The sequence below is a fragment of the Lissotriton vulgaris genome, chromosome 9 (assembly GCF_964263255.1).
Source record: "Lissotriton vulgaris chromosome 9, aLisVul1.2, whole genome shotgun sequence".
NCBI classification, from domain to species: Eukaryota; Metazoa; Chordata; class Amphibia; order Caudata; family Salamandridae; genus Lissotriton; species Lissotriton vulgaris.
In genome coordinates, this window is record NC_141697.1 from 563,992,512 (window position 1) to 564,016,871 (window position 24,360).

The 24,360-nt window shown below is 46.3% G+C and overlaps 1 protein-coding gene across 1 annotated transcript in view; it reads right to left on the reverse strand.

Moving 5' to 3' along the window:
• UBXN1 (UBX domain protein 1) overlaps nucleotides 1-24,360 on the reverse strand; it is an 84,495-nt gene that overhangs the window by 18,929 nt on the left and 41,206 nt on the right. The window contains exons 8-9 of the mRNA XM_086938096.1: nucleotides 24,198-24,320; nucleotides 22,092-22,272 (exon numbers count right to left, since the gene is read on the reverse strand). Coding sequence (XP_086794222.1) covers nucleotides 22,092-22,272; nucleotides 24,198-24,320 — 304 coding nt within the window. The remainder of the gene's footprint in view (nucleotides 1-22,091; nucleotides 22,273-24,197; nucleotides 24,321-24,360) is intronic.

Here is a 24,360-nt window from a genome sequence, read left to right on the forward strand (position 1 = left end):
CGCCTTTGCCTGACCGAGCGGACTTGTACCTGCGGGACACTGCGCCACATCCTGTGTCCGATTCCGGTGGTCTACTTATCCCGGGACGCTCGGATGAGTTGGAGGCATGTGCTCCCTATATCCCGACGTGCTGCCCGTGATGGAGGTGCAGTGGTCGGATGTTTGTGTGCTCGCTCAGGAGATGGGGCCTCGTTCTCAGATACCATGTTTGGGTACTCCTTTGTGGACGGTTGGAGATGCCTCCTACGCTCCTCTGCTGCTGTTGCTAATGCTCAGGCCGGGTGGCCTGTTACAGTGTGTTCTCCCCCTCTACATCATTCTCGCACGCATGGCACTGGAATGGACAGACTTTGTTGACCGACGTCATGCTCTGCTGGGGTCGCTTCGTTTGCTTGTCCCGCTCAGGATGGCTGCTGTACAGCTGGACCACGTCGATACTCCTGATCGGAGGGGCCAGGGTTGAGTTCCTCCTATCAAAGACTGCGGTAGCGTACGCTGTTTGGGCTGTGGGGGGTGGACGGTGGAGCCGCCTATTGTCTCTTTGGTTCGGGGAGCCGGGGATGGGTGGCTGAGGTCTTACTAGCTGATTGTTTGAATTTACGCATATGGCCCTCCTCCGGTCTTATGTGATAATTTTCTTTTTCTTTCTTTCTTCTCGTTTCTTCTATCTATATTTCGGGTACTCTTTTGGGGCGACAGACACACTGCTAGGGGGGGGGGGGGCAGGCCGTAGCCTCTGCATGCGTGTAGGGTGGGGGTAGGGGGGTGGGGTTTTATTTTTTCAGCTTCAGTTTCTATGGGCCTTCTTTTTTCTTCTTTTTGGTTCTCCTTCTCCTTCTTTCTTGGGTCAGTGGGATGGTTCGGCGCGTGGGGGGTGGCAACTGGCATGTAGCATATCCTGATTTGACTATCCTGTCGTACTGTTCTCATGCCGCTAGCCTGATTGCGTACTTTGGTCTTTGAATTTCCTTTGTTTGATCTGCCCTCTCCTGACATTGGTGGACAGTTGGAACTCTGATCCTTCTTGTTGTTTATATTTTGGCATATATAAAAACTTTAAAATTTAACCTTCACTCCTCCTGTTGCTCGGTAGTGCGAAGATGTCCAGTGTAACCTAAATTGATTGCTATCTCGTGCTCTGATACTACCGAGTTATCATTTTGCTTGCTAACTTGCATTAATATGTGTCGAGGCCGGCCGGATGGTTGTAGGCCCGTATTTGTTTTGGTGCCTTACTGTGCAATAAAGGTTTCAAAAATTAAAAAAAAAAAAAAAAAAAAATTAAAAAAAAAAAGAAACTGGACACCAAGGGTGGCTGACTCCGGAGGAGAGGGCTCACGGTTCGATCACCATCGGCAGCTCTGCATCATGTGACTCTGGGCAATAGCTCTCCTAGTCTCATCAATTACCCCGAGCGCCTGGATACCCTTAAGGGTGATAAGTCGCACTTTAGAAATCTGGAAATGTTTAATTAACACTGGAACTGTCAAGCTATTGCAGTGCAAACGAATAACTTCATGTTGGAAGGCCATTTTATGTTTAATGGAAATCACCAAATGCAAGTCTAATGGAAGGGAGTGTCAACTATGAACTGCCTATGTAATGCAGTATCTAGTATGGGAGTGGCAGAGGATGTCATTTTTCAGTCAGGTCTAGGGTGCAATTGCAGGGATCAGCAAGTAAGTGTGGTCAGAAGTGAGGCAAGGAACAGTTTCGCACAACCACGGTTACCTAATATTCAAGTTTGTGACTAAAGACAGAAAAAGTAGTTATTCCGATCATAGAGGTGGGAGAGCCACTGAAAGCTCGAGCCAGGCTCACGACTGAAGCCTGGATCTGGCTCCGCTCAAGGTCCTGTTGGAACCGCGAGCCCTTAACGAGCCGAGCTTTATTGTGGCTTCTGCCTACCTCCCTTCACCAAGGATCTGGTATATGGGTCACAGTTGCTCACTGTGGAATTCAGGTTTGAGTCTCATCGTCAGCTCAAGATCCTCTGATTCTTAGCAAATCATTTGATCTACCAAAAGCCTATAAACAACGCATGTGACCTTGTGTAATGTAACTGGTGCTCATTTAAAGCACTTTGCTTTCGGGTAGACCTCGTGCTGTATTTAAAATTTGTAGAAAAATGAACTAAGAGGTAAAAATAAAGCATTCTCAGATGGAAAGACAAAACTTTATGCATTTTCTGCTAATTTGCACAAAGTGATACCCTCTCCCACCACCAGCACTAAATACATTCTCAATGCAGGCTTAGGAACGGGGAGAAAAAAGGGAGCACAAAAGATACTGCAAAATGGGGTCCTGCTAGCCTCAATTACCTTTCACATATGGAGAAAATCAAAGTGTGAACAGATCCAAATCCACTCTATAAATGTATTTCTCAAAACTTTTGATTTTTTTATATACATCATTTTCCCAAAACTTTGATTCATTTCTTTTTACTATCCTTGATTTTTTTTATACATTTCAGTGCAACTTTACATCTATTGTTAAATCTATACATTCAATTACCAAATTTAATCCCACATTTTACACTCAATTTCATCAAAGCATCCCTCCACAGTCTTCTATTACACTGTCACCAGACAACGCATTCATACCTCATCCCATACACTCATCCTACAACAGTCCAGAAAGAAAGAACATCCCCCATACACCAGCAGAGTTAAATCACTTCTCCCCTTCTGGTGTAGTGGTCCCGGACTAGACAGAACAGAAGCATATATTTTCTCATTTTACTTCATCTAAGTAATGTATATGTCGGGGAATCTGTTGCCCCATTGTGGCTGGCAAGGGAACCGACTTAGACCACGTGGTTGCTATGCCTACTCATAGAATGTCCAGAGCCCATGGTTCCACAAGTCCTCACTCAACAGGAAAATGTTAGCGGTACAGGTTGGTATTTGTTCCGCTGGTCTTTTTGAGTAAAGAAATACACTACATTTTAAGTTCTACATATCTTCTGGCTTCCAGCTACACACTTGCCAGAAGCTACCGCCTTTTCCTAATGTTCCTTGTGAAAGATTCCATGTTGACTTAGACTCTTTCTTTTGACAACCGTTACCGACCATAAACAAACCAAGTTACTCCTGATATACTGACCGGCCAGGAGCCTTTGTGCAATGGGAATACGGTGCTTATGTGATAGATTTACAAACCATTTCATGAAACACAATATTATCCAAAGTCTACTGGAAACAAAGTTCAAACCCCACTTAAGCTGAGCGAAACCAGAAAATATACAGTCACTCGGTTGCTCTTCTAAAGAAAGAGGGCTAGGGCCTATATAGTGCTCGAATGAAATTTGGGTCAGGGTGGTTCGAGGGCTTCATGTCCGTTAATTGGCCCTCATGTCTGTGATGATCTTTCACGGATGCTTTTTGTCCATATTTCTGGAGATTGCAGCGACCTGCGCTATACCCCTATGAGTAGCCTCAGAGTTCTGTAGCACTCACTATAGGGGCCAGCTCGTACTCCTGCTGTGAACTCGAGAGCCTGCATCAGCTCCTCCCCAACCATGAAGGGAATGCACTCAGCCCATGGTCATTCGGATTGTCAGCAGAGTATCACATACAGAATGACAATGGGCTACTCTGTGCAGTTCCAGCATGTGCTGGGTCTCCTCCTGCCCCTGCCTATGGCAAACATTCTGCTTTCAGTCTGGGGCTGGTGTCCCTCACCAGGGGCCAAGCTCTTTCTGCATTTGATACTTTTACAGGGTTAAAGGCACAGACTTCGGAGTCCCTTGTGTGCCAGCAATTTGTAGACGATAGTAAAAATGTCAATTTAACTCTGGTGATTAATGCATCTGTTCCAGAGATCCGAGTTTTGCCTAGCAGGAGTTTTGACTCATCATAAATTATGGCACAGGGATACTGTACCTGCAGCAAAGCGCAATGTGTAACATGCGGATCAAATAATTGTATTTTTTTATGTTGATAGTTTAGGGGGTTTCTGCTTTTGTCAGAAACCCTTTGTCAACTTCAGCTCACAAGATAAAATACTAATATAGCACAGTGAACGATGGACCTGAATTAAATAGGAGCATGGAAACTGCATGGCATGAGTTTACATCCTTATTGTTTTTCCTCAATCTTCAATTATTCCTAGGTTGTTAAATAGGGTTCCTTTGGATAATAAATACTTATAAAAACGACCCCAATCGCTTTGCTACATTTTAAATCCTGAGTTTGTATTTCTCTAGGTTAAGAACTCTTAACATGTAATCCCTATCAGTAAGGAGGACGCGACTCCTACACATTGTAATCCTCATTGTCTTAAGCAGGGCCTCTGAAATTAAGCAGCAAGGGAGAGCTAAATTATGTGGCAGGGTTAATTAAGTTATGCTGCAAGAAAAGGCATATTATCCGGTATAATGTGCCACGTTTTGCAATGGTATTACTTTGCCATTTTTTTACTTTTTAACAGTGTCTGGGTTTTGATTGCACCTCATTAGTTTAACACCCGAATAGAGAAATAAGCAAAAGAAAGGTGACCAGTCAATATTTCCGAAGGGCCTTCCACTGAGTGGAAAAACGTGTTATTGTGTTTTAGTAACATTTGATACGTTTGAGCTCAAATTTGCAGATTAGGATGGATTATGTGGCAAATCTATAATTATACTAAATATCATCCCGCCGCACAACTGCATAATTCCAGTGACTTTGATCTTAAGTAATATTTCCTATACATTGACTTACACACTACTAGGAGCCTGTATCTCTGTATAATGTGCGTGTGATATTACACACTCCAACATTCTACCCAACATTCTTGGGATGAGTAGCACTATAAAATAAATTAAATATACATGAAAACAGGTCTATGTAGAGAGGAGGAGCACCATTGGCGAGTGGTACTGATTGAATTCTTGGAGAAGGTCTTTGGGGTGGGGGGACACAACAAAGAATCTTGCACCGTTTGGCACCCGCACTAAAGCCAGCCCTGTCAGGTGTGTAGCTATCATTCCTGCAGCCTGTGCAGTGCCCCAGTCCCAGAAGTACTTCAGCAACTAATTGTGGAATGAACGGACTGGTAGGAAGACAAAGCCTAGGAAAGGAGGGATTTGGTTTTATTGTAATCAGTGTTTCTGTAAAGTTTTTATTTCAACATTTCTAGTTAATTGAGAACGAAGAGCACAAGTAGAAATGCCTAATATAACAGAGATGTTCTGTTAGTATGCATGCATGTATATGTCACTTCTGTAGTGGGACCCTGGCCAAAAGGCAGCACCATCACTGTAAAAGGTTCAAGACAAAATTTTAGTCTGGACACCTGTGCCAAATCTTTGGGAGGTATATTTACTAACATTTCATGCAACACAGTGTAGCAAGTGAAGTTGCAGTGCTTCATTGCATGAAAGGGAAAGAGCACAGTAGCACCATATTTGCAAAGACTCATGCATTGAAATCGGGATTGAAAGGTCTGACATGACAGTTACAAAGTTAACCCTAAAACAAACTCTTTGTTCACTCCCTTTTCAAATCTTGGTTTCCTTTTCTCTATCTGTTCCCTCCTCGCTCCTACCTTGCCATTCGTCTTAGCCTCGCTCAATCTCCCACATGCTTTCTCTCGGTTGACGCTACCTCACCTTTTATATGCCACCTAAAGCTTTTTTCTCTTTTCAACCTTCTGTCACCCAAAGCATATTTCAGTATCTGTTTTTGTTCCGTTCTCTGCCCCATCTTCTTCTGTTGTCTTCTTCTCTCTTTTCACCATCTGCTTTCTCTCTCTCTGGTCATTTAGCAATCAGCAGACAGACTGGTGCTGTTGTGCTGCCCGCCTAGTGGATCGTCACACGCTTTGAGGACTCCTATTATTGAAGGTTTTATCTTCATTGAAAAATACTCGCCTCTATAGATGGGCTTCATACCATATGTAGGTACTGACCATCATATTGAACATTCGTGATTCACAGGTCAGCGCGACAGCTTAGCTTGTGATTAACACCAACTCCAGAGTTCCTCATCACCGTCTTCATACACGTCTCTGTGTATCATTAACACAGTAACAGTGCTCCGCTACCCATAGAGTGCCAGCCTTCACTTTCACTTGGGTACCCGGCTGGGTGTCCTCGTGAGTATCACTTTTTCCTCCTTCACCCACTATTGGCACGTACACCTCAGGGCCCTGAAAGAGATGTCCTTAACCCTAGTAATGAGTTGGCAGAAAGGGGAGGATGGGTGGGTCGGTAAGGAATCTATCACTAACTAATGTCTCTTACAGATATAACGTTACACAAGTAGTAACTTGTGCATCCGAAAGAGACACTTTAGTGAAAGATTCCTTACCTTAGAATAGATACCCCAGAAATACCAACCCCGGTGGTGGGTCTGCAAACAAGATTACACCAGAAAGTCACAGAGAATAGAACGGCCAAAGAAGCCGTCTCTCCGAACTGGACTGTCAGGGCAGAAATGCTTGGTAAATGTGTTCAGCGAGGCCCACGTAGCTGCCTGACGTTGATGGAGAACCCCAGAAAATGCAGGAGGTCGGCCGTAGTCTGAAGGTGGGCGACGACTGTCTGGGGCAAGCCCGCCTTCAACAACCAGTCGTCGAGGTAGGGGAAGACTGACACCCCTGACCTGCGCAGATGAGCTGCTACCACCGCCATCACTTTCGTGAACAACGGAGGTGCGCTGGTAAGGCCGAAGGGGAGCACGGCAAACTGAAAATGCTCCTGGCCTACCGTGAACCGCAGGTAACGCCGGTGGGCCAGCAGGACGGGGATGTGAAAATATGCGTCCGGCAAGTCCAACACTACCATCCAGTCTCCAGGGTTGAGGGCAGCCAAGACCTGAGCCACAGTCAGCATCTTAAACTTCTCCTTCCGGAGGAAGCGATTGATGTTCCGGAGGTCCAAGATAGGACGCAGACCCCCTTTGACTATCTTGGGGACCAGAAAGTAGTGGGAATAACAACACTCCCTACTTCTGGCCCAGGAACGCACTCGATGGCCCCCTTGGCCAAGAGGGTCGTGACTTCCTGCCGGAGAAGTGCCAAGTGTTCCAACGACATGCAGTGGTACTGAGGTGGCATGGCTGGAGGGGTGGACTGAAATGGGAGGGAGTAACCCTTGTGGATAATCTGCAACACCCACTTCTCCGATGTTATATCGCGCCAGTGGGGGAGGTGGTGGCGGATCCTGCCACCCACCGGTGTGGGGTGCTCCACAAAGCTCGGATTAGGAAGGTTTGGAGGTAGAGGCAGCGGGGGCGGAGGTGGACTGACCCCCACGCTGATTCCCAGATCCGCCCCTGCAGGAGCCGCGGCCGCGCTGAGGCTTGTTCTGCACAGGCTTGCTGACGGAACGTGCCTGGGCGCCTCTGCCCTGGACACGAAAGGAACGAAAACCAGGAGTGGCCGGGCTCTTAGCAGAAAGACCCATGGACTTGGCCATGGCCCGCGAGTCCTTAAAACGCTCCAGTGCACTGTTGGCCTTATCGGGTGCCATCAAAAGGCATGTCCATGAGAGAGCACAGGACATCGGACGAGAACCCAGTAGAACGCAACCAGGCGTGGCGTAGCAGCGTCACAGTGGTAGAAATCGCCCTGCCCAATGAGTCAGCGGTGTCCAAACTACACCAAGTGGTGGACTTGCCGCATCCTTACCCTCAGCAACCGCCAGGGAAAGTACAGCCTGGACCTCCTCAGGACATGAGGCAACACCTGAGCAACGGTATCCCACACCTCGTGGGAATAGCGGCCCAATAAGCAGGTGGTGTTCACCGACCGCAGCCCCAAGCTGGCTGAGGAGAACAGCCGCTTACCAAACTGATCCAGCTTCTTAGAGTCTGCAACGTCGAGGCCTGGATGACCAGACTCTCAGGCGTAGGGTGAGAGGTCAGAAAGGCGGGGTCACCAGGCGCCGGGCGGTGATGCCTGGCAACGTTCTTATCCACAATGGCCCCTGTGGCCGGTCGCGACCAAGTGCCCAACAGGACATCGGTGAGGGAGTCATTGAAGGGAAGCAGTGGCTCCAGCGAAGAAGACGCCGTCTGGAGCACCTCAGTGAGGAGGTTAGTTATGAGGGTCACCGTAGGAAGATCGAGGTTTAGGATCTCAGCAGCCCTACGGAGCACCATCGTGTAGGGAGCGCCCTCCTCCATCGTGGGTGGAGGAGAGGCAAACCCTGGGTCAGAAGAGACATCGAGGTCGCCGGCGTCCTCCAGATCGTCCACCCAGTCCTGCTCGGAGTGACACTGCCTCGGACCCCTCCCAGTCCTCCTCCACCTTCGCAGGAGCCGGTTGCGGCGGAACAGCCGGAGAAGGGACAAACGGCGTTGGAAACTGCATCGTGAACGACGTCGGCCGGGGCTGGACTGGCACCGCATCCCAATGCGGATCCCAGGTAGGAACAAAATGGTCCTGGAACAGGGGCAAGTGTGGAACGAATGGCACCCACTGCGGCGCCGGAAGCGGAGCCGGGGCTGCGCCTGAGCCGGCAGCGTTGGACCTCGTGGGGCCGGGGCCAGAGCCAACAGCGCAGGATCCTGTGGCGCCGAAGCTGGATCGGCCGGCGGTGCCGGCAGGCCAACAGGATCTGGACACGGGAGCGCAGGGCCCAAAGGTGCGCCGGTGGGAGTCCGAGGCCTAAAAAGGCGTTCCATGGCAGCAAGAAACTCTTGCACCTGTTCAGGAGTCACCGACGGACCTGGGCAAGGCGGGTAGGCCGCGGGACTCCCAGGTTCCAAAGGAGCTGCAGGGGCAGAACCCCATTCCCCCTCGTTCGCATCCAAGGACCAACGGGGGACGTAGGAGAGCCAAGACGCTTCTTCAACTTCTTTTTTTTGTCGTCGCTTACCGGAATCAGAAGGCGAAGACTTTGAGCCCGAGGAGCGGCGACTACGGCCCCGCAAGCGGTCCCGGGAACAGTCCCTTGACCCGGAGCGGCGGTGGGAGGAATGCCAGGCCTCCAGCAGTTTCCGGCACCACTCCCTCAAGGCCTTCGGGCCATGGTTCGACAATCCCAGGAGTCGTTATCAGTCTCCAGGCAGTAGAGGCAAATACCATAGGGGTCCGCTACCGACATATTGCGACGGCAGGCCCAGCAGGACTTAAATCCAGGCATCCCTACTTGCACCAGAGAAAACCAACACGAGACAAAAGTCTCATAAAGATAGTCAAAAAATGACTAAGGTATGTGCTCTATCCGGATCTGCGCTTGTTGGCGCGGAAAAAGAAAGAACTGACGTCAACGCGCATGGGTGATGCCTAAGTAGCCTCCTTGACGTCATATCGGCGCATACGACGCCAGCGACTGATGCGGAGCCGCAGGACGCCACCTACTGACGCGCAGGGGTAATGCTAAGCAAAACTTTCCGGATCCAGTCTGGCGCCTGGGGATATTCTAAGGTAGGGAATCTATCACTAACGTGTCTCTTTCAGATACCATAGGTATATGTGGTTTCTTCGCCCTCTGACATTTTAACGCTTCCATTGCGATTGTGCACCTTATTATCTATATTGATTCTATTATTACATACGGGCCACTGTTTGACAAGAACTCTCTCTCTCAGCTGGCAAGCCCTTTTTTCTCACTGATTTTTCTCTTCTCTCACTGTTCCAATCTTCTGTCTATCCCTCTCAGTATATAGCCATCTCCCCTTTCTCACCATCATTTCTCTCCCCGTTTCACACCCTCTAGTAGTGCTACTGCTTGTGAACTCCAAGTCTATGTACAGCAACAGAGCGTGCGTCTAGCATTATTATTCATGGTAAGTGGGTAGAATTTTGAAAAGTGCTCCTTGTGTCTGCTGTCAAATTCAGCTTGGAGCGTACATCTTTGCTAGCTTTTTCATTTTTCAATACGTCCAGCTATTTGTGAAGGTTTGCTAAATACTCCAGTGTGTAATATAAACTAAGTAACAAACCTATCCTGGCTTGTACTTCTCTCAGCTGACTTTTATAATCGTGCAACGTCCTCAGGTGTGACCGTCAAAGTTACCTTTTGTCCTGAATTTTAAACCTTTGTCCTGAATTAGCCTTCTAACCAGGTGGTCATCCTACCGAAGGCATTCGTTATGTACAGCTGGAGGCCACCACCCTTATGTGGATCTGTGCATTTCAGACATGTCAGGTATGTCATATTAAGGAAAGGACGTAGAAAACACACAGGAACTATGCTTTCAGCATTTATTGCAAAGTCGATTAGAGGCAGTGTCCCGTGAAAAGCCAACACGGAATTTAAAAAGAAATGTGACTTCATAGCGCCACCGTGTGGTTCTTGCATGGCAATGCCTGTATCTGTAAAACTGCAAAACAGTGCAGGTTCGAATTAATCAGCTTCCTAACGAAAGTAACCTGGTATCTGTCAAAGATTAGGGAAGGAATAAAGTAAACACGCATTTGCAATGCAATAGGTCTCGCATTTGTGAGAGTTAGAGCTATTGGCATTGAAATGACAAGGTCTTTGACCCATATGATTTTGAACAGTTGTAATGCACGGATTGCTACCTCATACCTATACCTATTACGCAGTATTTCCTACTGGTAATGTACAGAGCGCTACCTCAACTACTTCTGGCTGCTCGCTAATGTCATTTCTGCCTCACGCAGCTTTTTGGCCGCACCGGCACCTAGTCTCAGTATATCATTCCTGATCCGTTTAGTGTACTTTTTGTAAGCTGCACTATATCATGAGGTATACCTCACATACATCATCATGCAACTCTGTGGTTGCACCGGTATCTTGTCTCAGTACATCATTAGTACCATTCTTGTATCTGTTTATTGTTCATTTTTGTAAGCTGCACCTATCTCACTTTTTCCTGGAATGCACCGATTGATTCCTCATATATTTACGTATATTATTGTAAACTGTATCGTGTGCCACCTCATAATTTTTTCTTGCATCCTGCCCCTATATACTATCAGGATTACATCTACACTTACACCTTGTACTTTGTAGTTTACCGTATACACCGTATGCTACCTCATATCTATTTTTGTATCCTGCCCGTATATTATATATTATATCAGTATTGTACCTACACTTACACTTTGTACTCTGTAATTTACCGTATGTATTTGCTCTACCGCACACGCTTATATCCTGGCTGTGTTGGTTCATCACTTGTACCACCTTGGTAATTTAGAACTTATTAATGTGTAACCCACTGTACGCATTTGTTTTTCTGCATATCTGTACCACTATAGTGCATTAGTGCACTCTCCCATTGTACCCTACCCTTATATATTATCAGTATTATGCCTATTCTTACACCTTGTGCCTTAGAATTTACCGTATGTATTTGCTCTATTGCTCACTCTTATATCCTGGTTATGCTGCTTGATTACTACTGCCACTTTGGTAATCTATAACTTATTACTGTGTAACCTACTGTATGCACCTGTTGTTTTGCACATTTGTTTTTCCGCACATTTGTACCACTATAGTGCACTAGTGCACTCTCCCATACCCACCTAACCCTTCAACGCAACATGGACTCTATCGGCAAACACACATACAAAATCAACTACCCACCATCACTCACCAAAAAAGCCGCCAAACGCTTTAAACACAACTTCCTTAGGTCACACCCGGAAACGCCCTTTGCTGACACCTACTTCTCACCGGTCAATGGATCCCTGAACACTGATATCATCTTCCACACCACACGCAGAGCACAATGGAGAAAAGCGTTCTTCACCCTACTCACCGTCTCCTCCACCAGAAAATCCGCTCATAGTCTAACTCTCTCCATCACACCATCCCAAGTCTTTCCAGGCAGAGCCACCATCACTATTTACAATAACGGGATTGTCCTATCACAATCGACAGACAGGAACCTGGAACTGCTAGACAACATGTTCCCAACTTTCAAAGAACACCTCTCCAATTCACGGACAAACACTCACATCTCCCCCAGTCACACCAATCATGACCTCACAGCTACATACGCTTCAATCAGGGACATACCTACCACCCCTGACCTCCCATCCCCTACCCACAACCCCACTATCGCAATTCAGCACTCATTCACAGACACAGATCGCTCCCCCTCTTACACCGCTCTCTCCCCCGCCCCTTCTACCAACTCGCGGACCTCCACACATACCTTCAACACTCCTATCACACATACAGCGGGCATTAACACCCCGCTCGCCGCTGACAGCACAGCTCCCACCCATAACACACCTAACGTAGTCCAGCACCAGAATAACACGCACTCCGACAATTCCCCCCATTTATCCCCCCCATTCTTAGTCCTCATTACCCTCCAACCAACTTCGCAGAGCATACCCACTCTCTTAATTTAACTCCCCCCCCCCCTCAACAGGACCATCTCCAACCCCACTTCCCCTCCTACTCTCAGCCCCCATTACCCTCCCTACACCCCCACCACGGCTATCAGTCTCCCAGCCTACACCTTGACCCCCCCGCCTACCACCAATGCCATCACCCATAACACCAACCTCCTCCCTACCTCATCCACACCCCTACCGCCCAAAACCTCTTGCCCACCTAACTCCATCCCTCACACCAACACAACGCAGACCTGCTCAAACACCAGCCCTCTCTCCCACATGCACACGAATTCCCTGGTCAGCCATTCACCCTTGACGGTCACCCCCACCCCCATCACCTACCCTTCGATGGAATACATCACGGCCACCCTCACTCAGATCAAAGAAGAGATACACGCCATAAAAGAACTACTCTCCACACACCCCATACACCCCCCACCCACCTCCACCTCCCCTCCCAACTTGTCCCCTACTCCGCCGGCTGACTCCCACCCTAATCACGCCCCACACCAGGCGTCAATCCCGGCTCATAGGCACAGCAACTGCCCTCGTCCCCCGCATCGCCCCCGCAACCCCTCACACATCATCACATCCTCGCCCAACTTGTCCCCCACCCCTCCGACTAACTCTCGCGCTCAGCTATCCCACCCCAATCTGACCTCAATCCCAGTTCTTAATCGCAACAACCGCCCTCGCCGCACCCACAATTCTTCTTCTGACCTCGACACTCACCCTTCTCCGCTCCTATGACCCAGCCCCCGAACTTCACTCAACCACACCACACCGCAACATTCCCACGATACACCCAAATCCCCTTAGACCACCCACACTAAACAGCAGATCCTCTATCCCCAATAACCTTAGAAAAATCCCTCTCTCCCTAGAACCATCTAACACCCTCTACACACCCCGTCTCAAATGCACTCTTCTCAACTGCAGATCGGCCACAAAACATTCCGCCGCCATTGCTGAACTACTCTTATCGCAGGACCTTGACCTAATCATCCTGACTGAAACGTGGCTAACTGAATCTTCGACACCCATAATGGACATTCTGGTTCCTCCCAACTATCACATTATCAGGCTCGACAGAACAGGCCAAATAGGTGGTGGAATCGCATGCATCTACAGGGACAACCTCTCTGTTCAGAAAGTCAATTCCACATCCCTACCATCCCCAACATCCTGGGAATACATCTGCCTCGACATCATTAGTGAGGGCAAACCGATATGCTCTCTTCACAGCATTTACCACCCACCCAGGGACAATCTCACCTTTTCCCAACAAATCATGGATATGATCTCAACCAATTCCGGACGGCAGCTCACCCAAATATACCTTGGTGACTTCAACCTCCACTGGAATGACCGCAACAACGCTGTGGTAAATAGTCTTAAAAATTTCCCCGATGCCCTTAACCTCACCCAAATATGCAACAGCCCAACCCACGAGAAAGGCTCTACCCTCGACCTGATCATCTCCAAAGAGGAATCTATCCAACTCGAATCCATCCAACCCTGTGACTGGTTAGATCATTATATTATCACATTCTTTATCAATGAAAAAGTCAAAGTCAACCCGGCTCAACTCTCCAAGCCCAAAGTCTGGAAAAGAGACTTGAAAAAACTCAAACCAGGCTCCTTGCCCCCTAACAGCTGCAATCTCCTACTCCCACCTACAGGCGCCACGGACGTCCAAACTCTGACTGACCACTATATCAACGCTATGACCTCTATAATTAATGAGGTCGCACCTATGCAGCTAAAAAGAGTCTCTACTAAAATCTCCAAACCATGGTACGACGGGAGTCTCAACGAGGATAGACGAGACATGCGAATGGCAGAACGGACCTGGAGATCAGCCCCCTCCGCAATGCACCTAAAAGATCTGAAGAAAAAGAGAAACGCCTACTTCAGGAAAATAAAACGCTCAAAATCGGACTTCTTCAGCCTCCAACTCGACCAAGCAAAAAACCGCCCGAGAAAACTGTTTGAGCTAATCAAGTCACAATCCAAGGAGCAACCACAACCACTCAACACTGGGCGTGAGGCACCCTCCTGTGAAGACTTCGCTGCTTTCTTTATCCAAAAAAACGACAAAATAAAAAGCGATCTCCTCATTGACGCAAGCCTCTACTCCAAACCACAATGCCTAGCACCCACTGAACCAAAAAACAATGCCACATGGTCAACCTTTGGCATATACTCGGAAGAAGAAATTGGCAAACTGCTCAGCACCCTGAAACCATCCAATCACCTCACGGACCCCCTCCCTGCCTCCGCAGTAAAAGACTTTACCCCTTTGCTTCTCCCTCTCTGGACTAAAATTATCAACAGCTCTCTCCAACAAGGCAGCATACCTGACTCCCTCAAAGTTGGCCAGGTCACTCCTCTACTAAAGAAACCTACAGCCGACCCCTCGGATCTCAACAATTACCGTCCCATCACCAATATCCCCACTCTCGCCAAACTGTTGGAAAAATGCGCACAACTACAATTGTCTAAACACATTGAGCAATTCGATCTCCTCAACCCTCACCAGTCAGGCTTCCGAGCAGGACACAGCACAGAAACTGCTATGACTCACATAATTGACGACGCACTTCAAATGCTAGACCAAAACGACACCTGCCTCCTCATCCTTCTTGATCTCTCCTCAGCATTCGACACCGTTAAACATGAGAATCTACTAGAACTACTAAACACAAGAATGGGCTTATCTGGAACTGTCCTCAAGTGGTTCACTTCCTTTCTTCACAACAGGTCGCAAAAATTCAAGAGCAACAACCTGATGTCCTCGCCAATACCTGTAACGTTAGGCGTCCCCCAAGGATCTTCTCTATCCCCAACTTTGTTCAACCTAGTCATGGAACCTCTCACCACCTTGCTACAAGCATCCAATGTACACTTTCACATGTACGCTGATGACACCCAACTTTACCTCAAATTACAATCACCCAATGACATCCTGCTCCTGAACTCAACGATCAGTTGCACCCAATCCTGGCTTGCCGATAATCACCTCAAACTCAATGCCCTGAAAACAGAGTTCCTTCTGATCTCACCTCCAGCGAAGATATCCACCACTCAACATTGGCTTAAACTCCTAACCGCACTCAATGTCCAACCCACCATCGTGGACTCAGCAAAATCTTTAGGCATAACACTCGACACTAATCTCAACATGCAGCAACATATCAGCAAGGCAACAAAGGGAGTGAACTTCCAGATCAATACTCTGAGGAAACTTAAACCCTACCTCCCAGCCAAAGACTTCCAAACTGCAGTACAAGCACTAGTCATCCCACGAATTGAATACGGCAGCACCGCCCTCTGCGGACTCCCCCTAACTACAACCGCACCACTAAAAGCTTCTCTAAATGCTGCAGCGAGACTCATCACTGGGTCAAAAAAGTACTCCCACATTACCCCTGACTTGAAATCCCTGAATTGGCTGCCTTTTGAAGCCAGAATACATCTGAAAATCGCCTGCATGACACACAAGGCGGTACACCTAAACTCACCCGGCTACCTCGCTCAGAAGTTGACAATCTCTGGGGGAATTAGAAACACGAGAGGCACAAACAATCTCCTGCTGAAACCTCGAAGATTGCGGAAGGAAAAAACATACAAGCGCTCCTTCTCAGGAATGGCGCCTAGGATCTGGAACTCACTCCCTCCGGAAACCAGGCTTATCTCCTCCACTACACTCTTTAAAAAAGAAGTAAAAGCTATCCTCATGGCTAAATACACTTGAACTACTATCTCGAACCCTATTAACACCCTGCACCGATCTGTATTACATGTTTGACCCCTTGACTTATTTGTATGAGTTGTTTTATCATTCACATGATTGGCTTTGTAGTCACTTAGCTGTACTATTTGTACTGTGATTTACTGATTTACTTGTTTGAATATGCCCCCCCATGCACCCTTCTATGTAAAGCCTGATTTACCTGTTTGACTATGCTCCCTCATGTACCCGTCTTTGTAAAGCGCTCTGATATCTGTGAAGATCTTGTTTGCGCTATATAAAACTTTTTAAATAAATAAAATAAAATATGTTTTGGTTTGGAGTAGAGTAGAGTGGATGTATGTGGAGTGGAGCAGAATTATGTGGTTGGATTGGAATGGTTAGTTCTGGAATTGTGTGCTGTGAAGGGATTTGTGCAGTGGAATTATGTAGCAGTGTGTGCAGTGGAAATGTGGATAGCAGTTATGTGGTATTGAGTTCACTGGAATGTTGTGGAGTGTGATTGAGTGTGACTGTTTGTGATGGGAATGTAATTATGTGGATTGCTATTTTGTGTTGTGGAGTGGTGTGTAGTTGAGTTAAATTATGTGGAGTGTTAGATTTTGTGGCATGATGTGGAATTCTGTGGCGTAGATTGGATGTATGTGATGTGTTGTGTAATTTTATTGTTGAGTTGAATTATGTGGTTTGGAATTGAAACATGCAGAGTTGAATTGTGTGGCATGGAAGTCTGTGGCGTTGAGTAAAATTATGTTGATTGGAATAGCAGTGAAAAGTACGAACACGTAGTCCGCATACATTGCCATTATACAGCATGCATGCCCCGCTTATAAAAGGGAATGGTAATTAGGGTAACATTTCATATGGAACAGACAGCCTTCCCAGATGTTTTTTACTCGCTGTTGTCCTTAGATGAAGCAATTTAGATCTCTGTACCTGGAACACACAATCTCAAAGCCAATGTGGCAGCTACTACCAGAATTATTAACACAGGGATTTTATGTAAGTGCTCTTTGCTAACTGATACTTTCCCTTAAATAGGCTATTTAAATGGCAGACAGACGCTTCAGTAACAGTACAGTGAACACACAAGGGGGTGACGACAAACATTGCTGCTCGTCACAAATAAGTAATTATAGACGGTAGGGGTGGGGTGCTGAATGAAGGGAGGTTTGTGGGTTAAATGAAGAAAGACACAGGACATCAAACCTGATATTGCACAAAAACGATATGTGTACACAGGCTGCCAAATGAATAACATGAGACAAATTTTATTGCTACCATATATGTTGATGGTTTTAAAAGTTGCAGTTAGTTTCCTGCTGCAGCCGGGAGCATGTTATGGTGCGTACTCTGAGCACACAAGGCGGTTGAAGACAAACATTCCTGCACATGACATAAGAAGAAAATGTACACACCCTAGATAACAAAGAGAAGCAGATGGCATATAGCTAAACAGGACCTCTGGCGATGAAACGCATGCAGAATGGGAGAGAATGTGGGATGAACACTAGCTTTCCAAAGTACACATGTAGCAGTACTATAGGTTCCAGAGTGCTTATTATCATGTGCTCTTTCTCAAGCATAGAGCAACACTGCAGTTTCTAGAGTGCTTTTGATCTAGGGCTCTCAAGAACACAAATGGCAGCACCGCAGGTTCCAGAGCACTCCCAATCTTGCACACTCTCGAAGAAACATACAGCAATACAGTAGGTTCTAGAGTCTTTCAGACCAGGCTAGGCATGACCCTACTGTAATTGCATTACAAGGACTCAGGTGACTGGAACATAGTGTTTGCAGAAGCTAGTTTTAATCGTATACACCTATGCAATCTACCATTTTAACTCACTGGCAGTGAACGAAGTAAACAACTCCCAAAATAAGAATACACATGAAATTAGGTGTTCCGGCATAGTAGGGCAATGGAATTATGAGGCAGGGTTGACTAAATTATGGAGCAAGAAAGGGAAAATTATGTGATAATGAGGAAGGTTTTGTGATAGTATTATTTTTCAATTATTGTGTCATTTGTATGCGTTAACACTGTTTTGGCAAAGATTTTAACTGTTGAGCACCATTGATCTCTCAAATACAGCAATAAGCAACTGAAAGATTGCAACTTAACCTGTGCAACAGGCCCTCCACGGAGCAGCAGTGAAAATAGGGGGGACAGGCAGAGAAGGGGGGACTGGTGCAGAAGCAGGCTGAGACTAGAGGCTAATCACACACTGACCTTACGGCCAAATATTTCTGCATATGGTGAATGCGGCTTCCACTGAGCAGAGGAGATTAGAGAGAGGAAGCAAATGATGTAGGTACAGAATCAGAGGAGTGTGGACGTAAATGCGAAAAACAGAAAGCAAGGAGGGCCTACTTGGTCAGGGAATGTGATTGAAAAGGCAATCCACGCAGCGGCAGTGAAAAAAGGAGGACAGGCAGAGAAGGGGGGGCTGAAGCAGGATGAGAATGGGGGGTGGCAAGCTGACGGCCGGCAGGGGGGAGGGATTAGGGTCCGATTCTGGCCACATCTGTTTAAATAGGAAACCCCGAACAACATTTTCACTGAGCCTGTCAGGCTGGTGTTATCTTGTTGGCATGCTTAAGAGGGCCTGTCTATGTATGTAATGTGGAGACATTCAGGTTCCTTCAAACAAAAAACAAACATTGCCCTCAGTGGAATGATGACCACAGTGCATACACATGCCACAAGTGTTCTACTGCGCCAGACGCAATGGAGTCTCGGACTACAGCAGTAGCATACGCAATAAAAGGAAATCCACGAAGCAGGGAAAGGGTGCAGTACCTAGTACTAGGTGTCCCTCTGGACCTCTATTTGCTGCATAAGGTCCTGAGCCCTGCAATCCTGAAGAATCCGATCGAAAACACAACAAGGAGTTAAAAAATAAAAAGGACATTCGCTCGCTGTGCCACAAGATTCAAGCTAGCCTGGCTGACGTGGGGTGAAACCCCGAAACCGGTCCCAGGTTGCTTGTTTGCGGTCCAGTGAGAACCTTCCGGCAGGTTGGGCTGGACTGTTCCCATGAGGAGCAGGGTCAAGACTAATTTACATATGGCTGGGTCCAAAGTGGGGTGGCGTAGTGAGCAAAAGAACAATGGATTTAACCCAGATCTCTTGACTGGGGGGTGAATGTTTGATTTACTCAGCATTCCATCTATCATGTGTTGCTGTAGTTCCTTAACTGGAGGACAACACTTTCTTGGTTCTCGTTTTCTCCATTGTCACCAAATCCGGCAAAAAGTTCATCCTCTACAATAAAGCAACAGTCTTATGCGGTTTGGACTCTCAGTGGAGGTTGCGCACCAGTAGATAGCAAATTGTCAGAAGCCAGACCTCTGCTTGGTGTCTGATCTTTCGGGGTCTAAGTGTGCTGCCTGCTTGACGCTTGAATGGCAGGACCTGCGTAGAAGACAGCGTACCTTACCTGCATCTAAAAAAACGGTTCTGGTCTACTTGTGCCTGAAGCAGTAGAGCTATCCTGATCATAATCACAAGGCCCAATTGACCGGAGTATCTGAGTAGACAACCACACTACAGCCAAAAGTAATCACAGCTCAGCTGGCCAGAAGTGAAAGGAAGTCAAAAACAAAAATCAGCGGTGGGTGAGCCAACAATTTCACAAAGCAAGCAAATCCAGAGACTAGCTGAAGGTCTTGCTTGGCTTTAAAAGCCCACACACAAGCTGAGCCCTGAAAATGTTTGTCATGTAAATCATACAAGAAACACCATATAAACTATTATAAAGTCTCTTCAAAATTAGAAAAAGTGCGTTTCCTAAACATGCAGAAGTGTTTCAACTTAGTACAGCAGTTTACATGACAGCACAGAGGCATTGATACAAGTGATAATTTTTAAACATGAATGAAGCGTTTGTTTACCACCCCCTAACCTGACTAAGTCATGAGTGAAGTAAAGGAAGTCTCAGTTGTTACGTACATCCTATAGGTGACCTAGATTCGGATTATCTGTGAATAAACATTATAGTCTATTCTATCAAACACGAGATTTATGTACAGCGCACATCCTAAACTCACATATATGAATTTGCTCTCTTACGTGATAACGAAGAAAAAGGGGGCTCAGTGAAATAAAATATTTGCACAGAATTTTACTATTTGATCACGAAGGGAAGCCGGGATTGATCACAAGTTTTCTAGTTTCACATAATGCAATTCAGGCGCTAGATTAGCATCTCTTTCTCTGTCTGGGGCATGACACAGCATGGGTTGCAGGCTTGTTTTTGGTGCAAGTGTCCAAGAGGACCTTGAGCTGAGCTAGGATCGACGTCAACCTAGTTTGAGCCTTCAGTTGCTCGTCCAAGTGTAATATCGATATAATCTAGACTGTGGAACTGCAGTAATAAGGTGGCTGAGCTTGCAAGTTACCAATCCACTCAGCACTAGGAAGGCAATCTGCACCTGTTCTGTTTAGTCTCCGAGAGGCCAAGAGGTCTTGTACCATTGCACACCTGGTGTGGCGTTTGGTTGCATAGGTTGGAGGTGGTCATGCTAATTCAGTAACTACTATAATTATCTTTCTAACACCTTATGAATCCAGACAAACTGTCTTGAGTAACACTAATGGGACTCTACCTTTCAGGTTCAATTCCTAGTTAGTACTAGTGAAGCCTTTGTGGTACATTGGGTGCTCTTGGAAATATGTGTGCCCCGTCTCAGTGAAAATATTGACCATGGCCGCCTGTTCATGAAAGGCTGACCCCTAAACTGAGGTCATAACAGAAGATAGAGTAGAGGTGGTAGCCCACATTAAAAAAAAATGTTCAAATACTTGGATCCAGTTAGGATCCCCAAGTGGACACTACAGCGTCCCAACTATTCCCTGTGTACAGTTTACTGAAACAGAAACTTAGACTGGGCCCAATAGGATCTTACATCATCCACATCTATCTTAGAATGGGTCTCATCCAGTTTTGGGGGGTGATAGACTCTTTGCTGGCATGTTTTTGGAACTCTGAGAAAAATCCTGCATCAGAACCTATTGTGAGAGATAGGGGGCCACTTTCAACGACTTGGTGTGAGTTACTGTATCTTGCATCTGTATCACAAATTGTATTATTTCAGAGGAAGAATCTATGAAAAAAATAAAGCACAAGGAGTCACAAAGATATTCATGTATGCAATAGTATGCTGAACCCAAAACGTGCTAGTACCTTGCAGGTTTTTGTATGCTTTATTTTAACTCTTCTATTTTCGTACTTAAAAGGCATATTCTTCTGTGAAGTATGTGCACTGCCTAGACATTAATGCCATTGAGTGCTATTTACTTTCATATAGTATCCGAGTTGCTAACCACTACAACCTGAAAAAGTAAGCCTTGACTGCTAAGCGCCGAAAGGTTACTCAAATAGAATACATTAGGGAACAGGAATGGTAAATAGAGCTCACCTGGGATAGTGCCCAGTAACTACCGACTACTAGGAAAGCGAGGAAAGTCCTAACAATTGGTCAAGGATTAGTGCATGTCCCTTCCAACCGCTCCACCCGCAACTCTGGGAAAAATAGTGTGAGTCTTACTTTAATGCGAGGAGATGCTGAGAGGCGCTGAGAAGGATGAGAGCTTCCTGGGTGAGCGGTGTCTTCAACCCAGCGAGAAACAAATCACTCTAACTTTACTTCTTAAGCCGTACTCACACCAACTGCGACTGAGCCAAGCACTGCAAAGTCAAGGTATGCAAAATGTAGCCTTGCTTCTCTACTGGAATACATCTCTGATGACGAATGGCTTGTAGAGCAGTCTATGGCTGTAGGGGTGCCCAGCACCCCTACAGAACGAAAACCCAGAGGGAGGAACCGTGACAAGCATGATGCTGACCATGGCAGATAGGGTAGAACAGCACTGCATCAAGGTCAATATTGATAACCGCCAATATGATGGCATCCAGTGCATCACACTGAACTATATTGTGTTAGCAAGCATATTTATTTACCTTTATATCTACTACCTAACTATTATCGATAACATACACATTATCTGTACCTTGCAATATATTAGTTAGGTCCTTGTAGTGGGTGTCATATGGTTATGTGACTTAGTGGACACTCTTACCCAGTTCCTGAAGGGGCTTCTCCATGTCGTCCTCTGTAAAGACCCGGCGAGGGAAGCTGGTCAGGAGGATAAACGGGTCTGCGCTGTCCTGACGATGAAGCTCCACGTACAGCCGCACAGCAGCCAACTGCTCCTTCGCTCTGAAGGTCTGAGTGAGAGAACTGCCATCGAGGAGTCGCACCTGCGCACAGACGACAGAACGCAGATGATGTATACAGAGATCAGGTGCTTGCCACACATTACAACGTGCTCCTCGCACTTCCGGGACTGGAAAAAGCATAAACCAAGTGCTCCACTTATTCACCTAATTTCTGCTGCAGAGCAACACCAGCTGTTCCCATGCTGATCCCCTGTTTTAACACTAGAACCACACAACAGCTCCACGCTTCTTCATACTGAAATAAAGCACTCCTCCTGTTCCAGGCTGAGAACCAAGCACATCTCGACATTTTTTAGGTCGAGCATTCGAGACCTCTTGTATATACTTTAGTATATACTTTTATGAATGTACTTTGTGGGATCTGGAGATCAGCCCTAGGACTTGTCTGGTTCCCACTTATATGTGTATGTACTTTGTGGGATCTGGAGATCAGTCCTAGGACTTTGCTGCTTCCGCTTAGGGACGTTTTTTCTGTTCAACTGGCACTATTTAACTTTCTTGAAAGAAAACGACCAGCAGAGGTCAGTAAAATACCAGAAGCTCTTTAGCATTATTTAGTTTCCAGTCCAGAGAAATTGCCTTACAGGAGCACCCGTTGACAATAATATTTTTTTCAAATCTTGCATTTTCAGTGATATGACCACCGAAGGCCCTGATTTTATATTGAAAACAGAGCTTTAGACTATACCACTTCCCGCTGCAAGGCAATATTTCTCACCATGTGTTCCCATACCTGGCGTGTCATGCAGTTTGGTGCTTATTTTCCGTCCATGTTAAAGAATAGTAGATGTTTCAGCACCCAGGTTAATGTGCTGCATAGCCAAATACATTTAAGGTCCCAAAGGCAAGACCGATTGCATTGCAAATGCTTGTTTTTGTATGGCCTAGAGACAACTTTAACAGTTTTGCTAGCCTCATGATTTCCAAAGTCCATAGCTTCCAGTCTCTGACAGGGTGCAGATGGGTTTGTCGCTCTGTCAATAACTCATGAGAAGGAAGAGTCAGTTGAGAAATCTGAAGTCCTACTACTCAGTAGACTAATGCATCAACTGCAGCGATTTCTGTATGACCTCATGGTTACACGTACCAATAGCGACAAGTCCATTTATCCTTTCATCTCGCAGACGTCGAAAAAAAACATGAGTGCCACTGAATTTGGTTAATAAACTACTATTTCTCAGCACCAATATACCCATGTGTGGCGTGCACTTTACAAATATGTTAAAACTCAGCATTTAAAGAAAGAGGGGGTTGCAAAACCCTGCAGCATTTTACTTTCTAAATGACACTTTGTTTAGAAATGCATAGTTTGCATAATAATTATAGTGTACATATAAACCCTTGCCTTACATTGCATAAGCAATCTAATTTAATAGCAGTGCTGGAAAGTGTGCTGCATAGCTCTATGTTATCAAGTTCAACGTTTTCCTAAAATGTAGAATTGGAGTATACTATACAAGAAGATTTTGGGCCCAGGCTATCTCAATCTTCTGTTTAGAAATACCAGGCTGGTTAAAAATAAGAACTTTGATGACACATGGTGCTTGGTTGTACTGGTATCTTTGTTTACAGGACAGAAGTGATTAGCCACAAGGGAATGCAGTATTCCGGGAAAGTAACAGAATGTTGTACACTAGCCAGAATAGGGTGTAGTTATGAGAAAGTTTAGATGTATTTTTTTACATTTTATTTATGCTTTCACAATTAAGATCTAATGTTGCTCAATTTATGCTGCGAACCTGGTCGAAGTGGTACCATTTTATTAGTTTAATGGCCTGGATAGACCAACTTGAGCATAAATGGAACAAACACTTGTTTACCTGTATTTATCACAGTAGGAATCCACCAGGACACAGTAGTCGAAAAGGTGCAGCACGACAGCTAATTTAGATTAGAGTACTGGAATCCCCAGGCATTTTAGTGCAACCACTTCTGGGCACACTTACCTGTATCCTGCACTGGTCATACTCTCTCTTGACTGGTGGTTCTAGGGTGGGGGAGGAAGGCGCTGGTGGCGCAGGGACAGGTTCTGCTGGCGGAGATGCCTGTGATACACCTGCACCCCCAAACTGAAAGGAAAAGAAATGATGGATCAACTAGGGCAACCTA